The 15,227-nt window shown below is 42.2% G+C and overlaps 1 protein-coding gene across 10 annotated transcripts in view; it reads left to right on the top strand.

Moving 5' to 3' along the window:
• The window catches only part of FGGY (FGGY carbohydrate kinase domain containing), a 483,924-nt gene that overhangs the window by 323,290 nt on the left and 145,407 nt on the right, over nt 1-15,227 (top strand). For 9 of the 10 annotated variants that reach the window (XM_043461161.1, XM_043461164.1, XM_043461163.1 and 6 more), the window contains one exon: nt 11,202-11,309. The exons of the other annotated variant lie outside the window; for it this stretch is intronic. In XM_043461161.1, coding sequence (XP_043317096.1) covers nt 11,202-11,309 — 108 coding nt within the window. The remainder of the gene's footprint in view (nt 1-11,201; nt 11,310-15,227) is intronic. 10 annotated transcript variants of the gene reach the window in all.

Raw genomic sequence — 15,227 nt, forward strand, 5'->3', positions numbered from 1 at the left:
GACTCAATGGACACGGGTTTGGGTGGACTCCGGGAGTTGCTGATGGACAGGGAGGCCTGGCGGGCTGCAATTCATGGGGTCGCAAAGAGTCAGACACGACTGAGCGACTGAACCGAACTGAACTGAACTGATGCACAGAAAGTCTTTTATCAAAAGAGGCTCCAATATAAATCAGCCAAGGCTCTCTTTGCCTTTATATCATATGCTTTTACCAGGGTAAAGCCTCGATTGCGTTTAATCCCAGTGACAGATCTTGCCAATAGAACTGAACTCATCCGAGTGAGAGTTCGATTCTTATCTTGGGTTCTCTTTTCTAGAGCCAGTGCGGCTTCTGTACGCTACTTTAGCATTCTAGTCAAGATCATGTCAGATCGTACGTTTTAAAATTAAACACCCACGTGTACACCAATCCATAAATAAGAAGTACACTTTGGCCGGTATGGAGGTGATGATATTAATACAGGTTTCGTTTCCCTGGGTCACTGAATGTACCAGGCACCGCACCAATGCCTATAATAGACTGTGGCACATTTAATCTTTACAAATCTGTAAAAAGAGGTCCTTTGCACCCCATTTTTCAGATGATCACACCACAAGGGGCTAGGTCACATAGCAAGTTAAGACAGAACATTGAATATTAAACCAGAAAAGCAGAGTCCATGGTCAGATTTATGAGATGATAGCTGAGGCCAGACCATGGTCTTAATAAGGGACATGCAGAAACAGATCAGGAGCAGGGTTGGGAGAGAAATGTCCACAACTTAGCAGGCAGAGTCAGAGCACGTCTGATGGAGGTGCTGTGTCGTAGGTGCCAAGGGTCTGTCACAAGGGAAAAGGCTGTGTCATCCCCCTCTGGACCTGCTGATTTGCTCAGCCTCAGTTATGAAACTACTCCCTGGCATCATTTCCACCCCCCCCCCACTATAACTTTTTTTTTTTCCTTTAAGCTTTATATTTTATATTGGAGTATAGCCAATTAACAATGTTGTGATAGCTTCAGGTGGGCAGCCAAGGGACTCAGCCATACACACACATGTATCCATTCTCCCCCAGACTCCCCTCATCCAGACTACCACATAAGATTGGGCAGAGTTCCTTGTGCCATACAGGAGGACCTAATTGGTCATCCATTTTAAATACAGCAGTGTGTACATGTCCATCCCAAACTCCCTAATTATCCCTTCCCCCATCCTTCCCCCAGCAACCATAAGTTCATTCTCTGTGAGTCTCTGTCCATTTTGTAAGTAGGTTCATTTATATCATTTCTTTTTAGATTCTGCATATAAAGGATATCATATGATATTTCTGCTTCTCTGTTCTGGGCACCTTTTTAAAGGGCATCTAAATTCTATAAGGGGGAGCTGCTTTTCATAACAGCTAATTTGGAATCAAAAGAGCATTGGTTGAACTGTATTTGAGAACCGCTTAATAGTACTGTGCTCATTTATGGGGAGTGTGACAAAAATAGAAAAATACAGTTCTGATTCTGAAGGTCCAATTCACTGTGTGACATCAGAGCAGCAGAGCTGAGAATCTGTCCGATGGATAAAGACTGCGCACACAGAGCACCCCTCCTCCTCTTTAGCTCCCTCCCCCACTACAGAGGAAACTGTGGTTTACCCACCACAGACTGTCTGGGCTGTGAAAAAGAGGCCAGATATGATTTTACGTCTTTGGGGTCACACAGCTCTCAAAGCTTCCAAAGCTGAAGCCAGTCTGAGCTCCCTGGAGCGCATCAGGCATTTGTACAGAGAAGGTCGAGTGTGGCTTCTGGTCTGCAGGGGAAAGGAAGCTGGGGGAACTTCAGGAGGACCCCAAAGTCTTCTTGGCTATTCAATCTCTCTTGCAGTCAACTTTGGAACTTCAGGAAGATCCTAAAGTTTTCTTGGCTATTCAGTCTCTCTTGCAGTCAACTTTGGGTGTGTTCAATATGAGTGGATAAGAAACTGATGAGTGACATTGGTGTTGTGATCACATACCGGTTTCAAGATGATGAAGAAGGAGGTTTAAAGGGTCCAGAATCCTTTGCAAATAATTCAGGACATTACAGGCAATATCTGGCAGCCTCCCTCCATCCCCAGATTGGGGACTATTTGGTTGGGTGGCACACCTGCTCAATGCCTTCCCCGCCTGCCCACTCAGACTCCTAAGCCCCAGAAGATATCTATGAATGGATTTTATGTGTTCTTGTTTTGTTCAAACTGAAATAAAGGGATTGAGTTTCTAGGAAAGGCAGACTTTATTGGAGGACTCTGAACCTTTCCAAAACCTCCAAATAGAGGAGAGGAAAACTTGGCAGGCCTGAGCTTTATTAGCTACAGGTCACTTACAGTGATTGGATATGTGTTTTATTCTACTCTTGTTCTTAATGCAGGTGAGATAATTAATATTAATTATTAGTAAATTTATTAAAACTATTCATAAATTAATAGTAATTTTAGCCATTTCTTGCATATGTGTGATGATTTCATTTACAAAGCATACTCTGTAGATATAAGTACATATTATGTGTGTATTTATAGATCTCGGTATACACATTTACACATGTAATGTTAGAATTGCCTACATCATGGAAGTACAGAGAGCTAGGGGAAGATGCAAGGAGGCACATCCAACTGGGAACTAGGAGAGAAGTCAGAGTTCAGAGAAGGTTTCCCGGAGCAGGTAAATGTAATACGGAACAGAGTCTTACAAAGGGACATTTTAGAGTTAGTCAGGGGAAGGTGAGAGGGGCTGCCCTTTGTTTTTTTTTTTAATGTGTATTTCAAATAAGCAGTGAGGTTTTCTTTCTTTCTTTTTTTTTTTTTTGGCCGTGCCCCACAGTATATGGGATCTTAGTTCCCCAACCAGGGATTGAACCAGCACCCTCTGCATTGAAAGCACAGTCTCAAACACTGGACTACCTGGGAAGTCCTGGGGCTGCCTTTTAGAAAGAGAGGAGAACTGATGAAGATTCAGAGATGAGAAAGAAATGGCTCACCTGTGGAATTCCTACACTGTGATGAGCTTACTGCAATAAAAAATAGAAACGACAGGGCAAAGAGTGGGGGAAATGACCACATGTACCAAAGATCTATTTGGCCAAATCATTCGTAGATCAGATCAGAGAGGTGGGAATGTCTGGTCACTGTCTAAAGGATGTAAGTAAAGGAAGTGATAGAATTAGATTTATGTATTAGAAAGACCACTTGGCTGCAGGTATGGAAGTTAGTCTCTGATGGGGCTTGCAGATTGCAGGGAGGAGGAAAATATTTGAGGCAAATAAGCCAGTTTAATTGCTGTTGCAAGAACCCAAGCAAGAAAAGGTAAAGGACTGATAATGTAATGGCAGTGGGGAGAAACATAAAGGCTTCTGTTTGAAAATAGAGTTGACCGTATGTGCGACCTAACGTGGAGCAATGAGTGAGATGAACAAGTCAAGAATGATATTCTGCTGATTGGGTAAATAGGGTACCATATAGTAAGACAGGGACCCCAGGACAGGAGGAGCCCTGGGAGGAAGAATGACAAGATCTATCTATATTGGACATGTTGATTAGACATTCGGGTCAAATGTCCTGTATGGAACTCAGGAGTGAGGCCTGCATTTGGAATAAAAATTTGAAACTCAGCAGCATAAAAATTGTCATAACTGCATGAGAGTGAGCTGACCCTGAGAGATGTGGTAAGTGAGACAAATCCAGGAGGAAGGAGGAGGAAGAGCCCACCAGAGAGATGGAGCTGATGAGGGATGGGATCTGGGATTGTCCCCATTTATAGTTGAGAAAAGGGACTCAGAGAGATTCGAAGGTTCACGACTAGGATGCAACCCAACCATAACTGACAGCCAGCTTTTGGTAAAGAGTCTACCAGCAATGCAGGAGACCTGGGTTCAATCCCTGGGTTAGAAAGATCCCCTGGAGTAGGAGATGACAGCCCACTCCAGTATGCTTGCCTGGAGAATTTGGTGGACAGAGGAGCCTGGCAGGCTACAGTCCATGGGGTCACAAAGAGTCAGACACAACTGAGCATCTAACAACACTTTTCCTGACTCCAAGGTCTATGGTCATATTACCAAACCATGTTTATGTACTACCTTTAAGATAACACGCAGCTCCTCACCATTTTGTAGGAGAGACTTATTGCAATTCAGCCTGAGAAGTGGAAAAATAGAGGTGAATGCTAAGAGCCCCCATTCATAAACAGAAATCTCTGTGCTCTTTTTTTGTACTATGTAGTGAGCTGGGAGCTGACTGGAATGTGTATAAATGGTTTTTTCTAGTAAGACGATATAGCACAGTCCGTTTGGAGGGAGAGATGAGCCACCACGGAAATACCCAGTCCCACACATGCCTGCGGCTACCCTCTTACATTCCCAACCTGGCTAGAGGCACTCAAAACAAAACCTCCTGTTCCCTCCCAGGACCACTGGCGCCTGCAGCCTGCCTCCTGCCCCTGCCAGGGGCTTAGGCCAAGTTTGGGATGATGGGATGGAGGAAGGCAGAGCGGACGTTGCTGGAGCAGCTCCCTACCCTGAATCCAGTCACTGCTCCCAGAAAGGTGTGAGCAGGTGCCTGGGTTTTATCACCACAGGGAAACTCAGCTGACTGTAGCATAGCCCTAGATGAAAAGTCAGCCAGTGGCATCCACTCCTGGAGCCAGCTCGGACACAGACATGAAAAGAGGCAGGAGCACATACAGAGAGACTTCTAATCCCAAGTCCACCATTTCTGATCCTTGTGATCCTGGGTAGTTCGATTACTGTTCCCATTCTTGTGTCTTCACCTGTAAAACAGGCTCTGTGTATTTGCAGCCATGTATTAGTAGGGTTATTTTCAGTCTGAATGCAAATGTACATTCAGAAGTCACTTGATGCCTGAGAGACTACCCAGCTCATCCTGCTCTCCAGTGCCTACTAGATTGTAAACAGGGATTATGTCATTTACATGGCTCTCAACACCCATCTTTCTTTTTATATTTAAAATAGTAGTTTGAAGTCAGTGTGTATCCAGTAAGTAGTTGCTGAATATTTACTCAGCTAATGTAAGATATTATAGATAATAGCCATTGAATATAATCCATGAAGTTGGCAATCTGGAGAAGCCCCCAGTAATGTTGGCCATAGGTCAGGGAGTTGGTAGAGCAAAGTTGGGTACTTAGAGATGCCCCAAGAAGCAACCCCAGACAACCCCATGAGCCCCAGGCCATGTGAGGGCAGAGTCTGTGTTGAAATATTAATAGCGTTCTGGAGAGTTCCGATTGGCCAGCTAAGGGAGAATGACTCAACATTCAGGAATCAGAGAATCTCAAAGACAAAAGAGATATTAAACATCTCTAGTCCAGGCTATTTTATGGGTAAGGAAAATATGATCTGGAGAGAAAAATAAGTTAGTAGATCATAGCTTGGATCCTGCCTGGACCTTGCAATTACTCCTTTTGTATTTACGAGTTATTTGACCTCCTTCAGCTTAGATTTCCTCATTTGTGGAGTAAGTATAATAATAGTATCTATCTCATTGGGTTGTCATGAATATTAAATGTGATAATGTCTGTAAAGTGCCTCGAAGAGTCTGGCATGTAATAAACCCACAGTAGCTGTTACCAATTGCTATTTTATTACTTATTATTATTATTTCTATATTATTATTTCTTCTATCTGACTTTGAGGGTGGTTTCACTGAGGCTTTTTTCCCCATCACAGGATTTTAAAAAATGGAATCTTTGACAAGCAATAGGATATGTTGTTGCAAAAATATACCCATCCTTCAGACCTTGTGAATTTTTATGTAAAGTAAAATGGAGAACTTTAAGCCCTCATAAAAATCGAGATGCTTGCATAGCTTCATGCCTCTGAGGCTTGTTACCTGGGATGCCCTCCCTACCCACCTAAGGAAGCGCTTATTCCTCCTTAAGGCCTGACTCCCACGTGGCCGCCTCTGTGAAGCGCTCGCTCTTCTCCCAGGTAATCTGGGTCCCACCACACTCCTCGCCCAACCACTGTGGCACTTGGCATGTTTTGCTGTAATTTGTTAATTTCCACCTCTGTCTCTCCAGTCTGACCAGGAGCACCTTGTGGAAAAGGGGGGTGCCTTATTGTTAATTCTCCTTCTTCTCCTCTCTCCTCCCTTCTCTCTCTCCTCACTGTTCTTCTTCTTCTTCTATTATTACTAGTATTCTGCTTTATTATTTTATTAACCTTGTTGCTGATCTCAGTGCCTGGCTTAGAGTGCACAACCAAATATTTTGTTTTATTGTGGGTTTTTACAACTTTATTTCTATCACACATAATTAAACAATATGTCAAAGGTTTCCATACAATTCATACTAAATTGAATGCTCATGTAACATCACCCAGGAAAAGGAATATTCCAGAAGGGACTATTACCAGTACCTTTTAAGTGTAAAATTTTGACTTTACGATTTAGTGAATGTTACTGTTCTAATTCTTAAAGTAAGTTTGAATCATGATTTGGACGTGGCTCATGATAAGTAATTCTCCCAAGTTTATACCACCTGAAAATATGATAAACTTTGCTTCTATATCAGCTTCTGTGTGCTCTGCTGAGTCACTCAAACTCATGTCCAACTCTTTGTGACTCCATGGACTGTAGTCTGCCGGGCTCCTCTGTCCATGGGGTTCTCCAGGCAAGAATATCACAGCAGGTTGCCATTTCCTTCTCCAGGGGATCTTCCTGACCCAGGGATCGAACCAGCATCCCCTCAGTCTCCTACATTGATAGATAAATTCTTTACCACTGAGCCACCTGGGAAGCCCATGTCATCTTCTACTTCATTATTAAGAATGCTGACTAAATGAAACCAAGAATGCATCTAGAGACTTCCCTAATGGTGGTGGTGGTCATGGTTTAGTTGCTAAGTCATGTCCTACTCTTGCGACCCCATGGACTATAGCCCACCAAGCTCCTCTGTCTGTAGGATTTTCCAGGCAAGAATACTGGAGTGGGTTGCCATTTCCTTCTCCAGGGGATTTCCTGACCCAGGGATTGAACCCAGGTCTCCTGCACTGCAGGCAGAATCTTTACCAACTTAGTTACCAGGATGTGTGCTTAATGGTAGCATTTACTTTTGGCTATGGCCATTCATCCCAGTCACCTGACTATTCCGTCATACCTTCCTCATTTCAAGAGCTAACTTTTACATGATATTTAACATATAATAAGCTGTTTATAGGTGACAGCTTATTTTATTTTCATGAAGGTCCTACCACATTTATATCATTCTTCCCATTTTGGAACTGAGGAAACTGAGGCTCAGAAAGATTCCCTTTCATAAGGTCCCTTGGCTAAGAACATGGTAGTCATGATAGAGTGAAGATAGGCCTTTGACTCAATCCTTTCTTTCTCCTCTGCTCTTCACAAGTGTATAGGGGGAAACTTATCAAAAGCCTTTTGCACATGAAGATTCCCTAACCTACGCGTCATCAAGGCCGGGAGGTTTGTTCAGTCTCAGTGAGTCTCTTTTGGCTCTAATGACCCTTGCTTTCTGCCCTTTAAAGGTAAATGAAGGACTCAAAGAAGCAACGGTCGCCTAAAGTCAGGAAGAGATACAGAACAGGAACAAATACAGAACCTGTAGAGCCTGACTGCTTTGTATTTTTATAACCCTGTGTATGCTATTTAATGGGCTTCCCAGGTGGCTCAGTGGTAATCCACCTGCTAGTGCAGGAGATACAGGAGATGTGGGTTCAATCCCTGGGTCAGGAAGCTCCTCTGAAGGAGAAAATGGCAACCCTCTCCAGTGTTCTTGCCTAGAGAAACCCCATGGACAGAGGAGCCTGGTGGGCCACAGTCCACAGGATTGCAACGAGGCGGACATGACTGAGCAACTGAGCTTGAGCATGTATGCTATTTAACAGTCTTTGCCTCGGCTTACATATCTGAACAATAGGAGTAATGATAGAATCTTCCCCTTAGGGTTATTGTGGGGATCAAGTGATTTAATTCCTGCAGTGTGCTTAAAATATGGTCTTTAATAAGTACCCAATCAATTGTAGTGGTTGCTGTTGCCATTAGCATATTATTGCTGGAAAGTCAGTGTCCTGTATGGACACCTGTTAATAGTGGAGTAAAATGTGCTCCTTCCCGTTGAGTCCCAGAGCAGCCTTCAGGCCAAGATAGCTATCAGCATGGAAAAGGCTTTCACAAAAATTTTCTGAAGTATTTAGGTTTACTGCAGAGGATTAGACTACATATAAATACATGAATGTGCGCTCGGTCTAAACAAACTCTTACTTGTTTTTTCCCAGAGCTTGGGAGTAATTGGAGACGCTCTGGGGAACATATTTCTGTATCTGTTTCCTTGCCGTAGTCAGGATGTCCAATGAGAAGCATGTACCATCCCAGGCGAGTGAACACAAGCAGGAATTAGCTCAGAGCATTCTGGACAGTCAGACAGCTCCTTCACCTGCCATTTCTGAGCAGCGGAGTCCAGTCTGCCAGTGGAGTTCAGCAAAAACTTATACAGAAACATCTTTAAATCGTGGGGTTTGAGGTGCAGGGGCAGTTGGGGGGTGGTGGTGGCAGGAGTGATGCAAAACCCTCCTAAGAAATTTATACAAATTTTGTTTGTTTTTAAAAAGCATATCCTGGGGTTTGATGCCAGTATCTACCTGGGCTCAACTCCCACCTCAGCCATTTACAACCTTTGTGACAACATGCCACTTCTCTGAAACTAATCTGTCGAATGGTGCTGGAAGAATTCTGGACGGGAAGGGGTGCAGGGCATGAAAAGAGATGGCTTGACTTCGGTGGGTGTCCATCCACCCATCTAAACCCTGGGGCTTAAGTGCTTATAGGCATGGGCTGTCTTATTCACCCCACAGTGGCTCAGGCATTGCAGAGTAGGGCAGTAGTTTCTAGAGCTGGCATGTGATAAAATTTTCACTGGCAAAGACAAAGTGATAAAAATATATACCATTTAGTGTGTGCTGCTTCTGTCTGGAACACTCTTTACTGGAACAATCATGTACACATACAAACACACATATATATGTACAAAATACAGATGTATATATGCTCACACCTAAATAATTTCTGTGTATGTTTTCACCTTAATTCAGATATCACTTCTTCAGAAAACTCTGACCCCTAGGTTGCATTAGGTACCTCACTTATGAGCCCTTATAATACCTTTTGATATTCTTTCATTCACTTATCACTGTTTGTACATTTGTGTGATAGCCATCTTAGGGTGGCCAGCTGTCCCTTTTGCCTAGTACTGAGAATTTTCTAGGACATAGGAATTTTAATGCTAAAAGTGAGAGAATCCTGGCCAAACCTGAATCATCAGCCCTTCTAGTCTGCATTCCTCTTAAGAGAGCAGTTCCATGAAGATGGAGACTGCACTCTTTGGTGTACGTTTACTTTCAGTGCCTGGATCACAACAGGAAATCAGGAAACATCTGCTGAACCCGTCAAGAAATGAGTGAACATATAAAAGTTAAATGGCTTTTCCTTGCAGGGGGGAAAAAAAACAGAAAAGCTCTTTACCCCTGAGATTACTTTAGGTGTTAAATTTACCCTTTTTATAAACGATCTTTATTTGACAAAATTTAAAGTTGATAATATTGTATAGTCTCCTGCCTTCCCTCACCCCCTTCCTTTTTAGGGATTGGAACTCCTACTGATTTGACTGATTTCACTCATTTAGTGAAAAGAGAACCAGAATAGCTAGAAGGTTTATCCATATGCTGAAGTTCTGTACTATAAAGTCCATGAGGGCAGAGATTATAGATATATTCAGTTCACTTCTGTATCCCTAGGGCCTGGCATAGTAAGAGCTGAATAAATATTTGTAGAATAAATGAATGCATACATTCTCTGCCCAGCTTCAGGACTTTCAGGAGTAGACCCAATGTACCTAACTCCCTTTTCATCCTTACCTTCTCATACACCCCCCACAACCATAATATCACTTGAGCATTTATCTCCACTGGGTGGATGAGAAGCTCATGCCTTTCCAGATCAGTAAACACGTGGTCCATCCCTGCCTGTCCTGTCTCATCCCTTGATGTACTTTCCTAACACCTAATGGACTTCCGTGGTCTGCTACAAAAAGACATTGCCATATCTTGAATACCAAGAGCATCTGTCTCACCTACATGGCTTTGTTCAAGCTATTCCCTTGACCTGGAATGCCTGTTCTGTTTCATCTTGCTAAATCTTACTAGTCTAAGTGTATGTCCCATTCTCTAAGAAGCCACAGTCTGGACCACTTCATTCCTTCCCCGATGTGCCCCTCCACAGCATTCTATGCTTTGTCTTTACCATCCCATGGACCACACTGTTTTCTATTTGACTATTTACTTATCTAGCTCCCCCTAAATGAGGAGTTTCTTGCAGACTAGAGAGCTCTTTCTCATTCATCTCCGTGTCCCTAGTCAAGAGGGATAGTATGTTATTAGGTGTCTAATATTTGTAGAAGTAAGGGGACGTATCAGTTATCTCTTGCCTTATATATGTTAGGTGGGAAACAAACATAAGATCCTCATGACACACAATAGGACGTGTATTTTTGTTCACAAATCTTATCAGTTGGCTGAGTGATTCTGGTGATCCAGGCTCGCCAGCTGCTGGTTGACTAAAAGGATTTGCTGATCCGATTTGGGCTGTCTCATGTATCTGAATCATCATGTGTGACAACTGGACTGACTCAGCTTTCTGCATATCTGTCCAGAAGGCTCACCAGGGCATGTTCTCATGACAGAGGGAGAGGGGGAAGAACAGGAGCACACAGTTCTTGAGGTTTAGGCCTGAAAACTGGTACACAGTGTCACTTCTGCCCCATTCTGTTGGCCAGACCAAGTGACAAGGTTGATCCAGACTCAAGGGATGGGGACCCCACCTCTCAATGACAGGGGCTATGAAGTCACATTGCAAAGCAGGTGGATGCATAGAGGGCTAGAAAATGGGGACCATGACTGCAGTCAGTTCACTACAGAGAGGGAGCCAGCCAAGGACTGTCACATCAGTTTCTTTCCAAAATGATCTCTTTTGCTACCTTGACACCTGGATGAGTTTATCAGAAAGGTTTTTAAAGAAGAAGCCAGGACCATCCTTTGGCAGGAGTGACTTCCCCACCATCAAAGGTATTTAGCAAGAAGCTGAATTCCATGGCCAGAGGGACCTCACATGGGAGGAAAATAAGACTGCTTCTAGCCTTGAGGGTCAATATTTTCACATACTTTGCCCCTTTCTTTCCAGATCAGCAAAAACCCAATCTTTGTACCAGGTGTCTGGGGCCCTTATTTCTCAGCCATGGTCCCTGGGTTCTGGCTGAATGAAGGTGGTCAGAGCGTTACTGGAAAATTGGTAAGTTGACACTTTCTTCCTATGGTCCTTAATGTTTTTCCACCCTTGACTAGTCCATTTTGTCATATTCTTTATACCCAGTATCTGAAAGATTTGCAGACTCTTAAATCAGAATTAACTTTTCCTTAGCATACAACCTCACATATGGAGCATATGCTGCCTGCGTTTGCCAAAGGAATAAATGTTGGTCCAGGCATTGATGACTAACCAATCTTCTCACCTAGCTTTCTTTTCACATAACAACCCATTTTTCTCATGGCAACAAGAGTGATGTTCTACTCTGTGAAAAGGACTGTGTTAATCTCTAGCCAGCATCCTTCACTGGTTCCTCATAGCCCTGGGGGCATAGTTCAGATAGTTTTCTGGGCACATCATTCCCTTTGTGGTCTATCCTTTCCAGTCTGGCATGTGTACTTGTCACTAAGGCGGATTGCCCTACTCACGGCTTCCCCATGGCTCATGTTATTCGACTCCTCTGTGCCTTGGTATATGCTCTGCTTGGAGAGTTCTTTGTCACTTGCTAGTTTTACTTGATCTGTAAAACATAACTTTAGCTCTTAGGACATTCTGAGATAAGTCTTTTCTGGAAATCTAGGCGCTCTTTAAAGGTATGGACCATATCATACTTCTCTTTGTATCTAGCCCAGTGCAATCCCTGGGTCAGGAAGATCCCATGGAGAAGGGCATGGCAACCCACTCCAGTATCCTTGCCTGGAAAATCCCATGGACAGAGGATCCTAGTGGGCTACAGTCCATAGAGTTGCAAAGAGTCAGGTATGACTGAAGTGACTTACACACAGGAGCTCTTTACAGGTATGGGCCATATCATACTTTTTGTATCCAACCAGTGCCTGGTTCATAAAAGGTGCTTAGAGAAAATATGTTGAATTCATGGGGTCATCTCATAGGGAAGACAGAAGATCAATAAAAGTGAGATGTATACTATACCTGAGGTATAAGACACAGAGCAGGAACAAAGCTAGATTAAGAAATTCTTGGCAGTGGAGACAGTATTTGTGCTGAGCTTTAATGATTAATAGGGACCAACCAGACAAAGAAAGGCAGGGATATTTTCTAGGTAGGAGAACTAGCATAGACACAAAGATATCTGAGTGAAAAAATAACAAGGCATATTTGAGGATAATTGCAAACTTTCACTTGTGGCATAAACTGTTCTTAGAAAAATGGCTTGCAATTGGGAGAGCTGGTCAGGGACCACACAGAAGAATTCCCTGTAAAACATGCTAAGGAGTTAAACTTTTAGGTAGTAGATCAAGAGGAACAGGTGAAAGATTGGAAGAATGACAGATGTTGTCCTATCTCTGTTATAAGAACTGGCTAGTATCCATCAGGAAGAAGGCTTAGGCATACATAGCCCAGTGAAAGAGACTAGCTTCAATAGATTGACCCACTGACAAAAAGCCATGAGGGCTTGAATGAGGACAGTGGCAATAATGACTGAGAATTGAGGTCGAAAGATCAGCAGACCTCTGAGGGATTAAATGTGGAAAAGCAAGGGAAAATGAGACCCAGCCTTGTTTACCCAACCTCACATTTACTATGTTGTATTGAAGTCATCTGTTTATGGTCTGTTCTTCTCCAGCTCTTCTGAATGTTCAGCCAAATCAAAAGTGGTCTGATCCCAAGCTGAATGTGGGTATAAATGACCATTAATTTCCATTTCTTGGTGTGTTTGTATTTTATTCTTAGACGCCTTGCGTTTTCTCTCAAAGTTGGTGGATGCATAGGTGAATGGCTAGATTCAAAGAGCCAGGTGTGTGCCTCCACTCTTGTGCCGGTCTATAAAGATACATGAATTAGTCCCCTAATAGTCCCAGGTTTAAGGAGCTCATTGTCTAGTTGGGAAGTATAAATTAAATAACATTTGATTGTTCTCAATAGAAAAGTTGAGAAGAAGACATCGCTCTGTACCAAAGGTGCAGTGGGATCAGGACTTGATGATTTCCTATTTAAACATAGTGTCATGTATTTACACAACTTTTCAACTTTTCAACTTTTCCACTCCCTTTCTGTGACACAAAGAAAACCCATTACTGAAACAAACACCTTTACAAGCCCACATTATGGTATAATTACCTTGGAAGACCCAGAATTCATAGCAGACACAACCTGGAGTCTTTTATAACAAAAATAGTGATTCATTGAACTAACTCTTTTTGCAGGATGCATGGTCCATGAAGCTGTCCATCAATAGGTTTTTGGAGATTTAGTATGCCAGTTGAACATCTGTGTCAGTCAAGAAATGCTTTTCCTAGTATTTGGCTTAGAGTTTGTTCCGTTGCTATGGATATAAGCCATCTTTGCCCAAACATTTTGACACATTTTGGTGGACAAGAATTGGTTATGCCTAATTCCTGAGCCTGAAATTAAATTTTAAAGAGTGACTCTTTTCTGACCATTAATAAAATCTTCATAATCGTCCACTATGGTTTTTGACAAGAATCATGGAAACTGTTGACATTTACCTAATTAGTTGATTTTGCACCATCAATACAGCTGCATGTAGAATTCTACTTTGGATAATTCTACATATATAGTTTCATTGGATGTCGGGTTGGAGCATGATTGACCCATGTGTTACAGAAAGCAAAATCTAAGGAAATCCAGAAGTTAGCAAGATGGAGCAAAATCTGAATCAAGAAAAAAACAGACTATCCAATAAAGCATCAGTTCAAAGAGGGCAAGCAAAGAGACATAAACCACCTAGAAAACAGAGATACAAAAAGAATAGCAATGATGATGATGATAATAATAGCAATAATAATTGTACCTTATTGAGTGCATTTTCCCATGGGAAAGATTTATATGTTTAATCCTGTTAATCCTTGAGTGATAGTCATAATAATCACAATGCCTAATATTTATTTTGAAGACTTGTTTAGTCTCAATTCCAAGAGCCTTTCATGTACTATTTTATTTAATCCTCTTGGAACCCCTACAGGTTAGGTACAGTTGTTATCCATATTTTATAGATGAGGAACTGAAACTCAGGGTCTCAAGCACAGCCTGGAGAGTTTCCTGATGCACTGTCAGTGGCCTTTTTACATGATTCATTTGCCACTTATCTTTCCTTTCTATTTACTTATTCTGGTTCATGTTTTGTGAATTCATATCACTGGTTTTTCAGCATATTGTCATTGTACAGAACACTATAAGAGGACGTTACATCTCTTTTGTTCTGTGTTTCATATGTACACCTTCTCTCATATTTTGTCTATAGGAGTCTGCTCTATTATTACACTGTCCAGAATACATTACAAACATGCAGTCATAAACATATCATCTAAAGTGGAAGAGAAGAGACAGAAGAAGAAAAGGGAAGTAAAGGAGGGGAAAGGAGAGAGGGAAAAAAAGAAATAAAATTTATCTTAACTCTAGATTTGGGGAAAAAAAAGATATTTTGTCTTATTTTTGCAATTAAATACAGATCTTCCATCACAAAGCAAAATCTTTCATTCCAAGTATATGAATAGATTGGTACTTTAAAAAAAAAAAGTCTCCATCTGGTTAACTTCAGGATGAAGAAAAAAAATAGGATAGGATCTTTTCTGGCTCTGGAGTCTTTGCAGTTTCATCTGCCTGAGATTTGGGCTTGTTTTCCACTCATTTCAAACTTGTGCAGCCGATATTTATTTCCTCTTAGAAGGGCACATACCCCATTCCCATGGATGATTTATTTCAGCTCACCAAACACCCATCAAAGACTGTCTCGTGCTTGTCGATACTCTTTCCAGAATAGCTGTGCAAAAACCATCGTTTTTTGCCCAGATTTTTTCCACAGAATACCAACCCGTGCAGTCACTGCATCCAGATGTTGAAGCTTATTTCCAGCTGGACCTCAGCCATCCTTCTCTCCAAGCTGTCTTCTCTGTCTTACTTGAAGTCATTTTTACTGGG

This window comes from Cervus canadensis, chromosome 2, assembly GCF_019320065.1.
Source record: "Cervus canadensis isolate Bull #8, Minnesota chromosome 2, ASM1932006v1, whole genome shotgun sequence".
Classification (NCBI taxonomy): domain Eukaryota; kingdom Metazoa; phylum Chordata; class Mammalia; order Artiodactyla; family Cervidae; genus Cervus; species Cervus canadensis.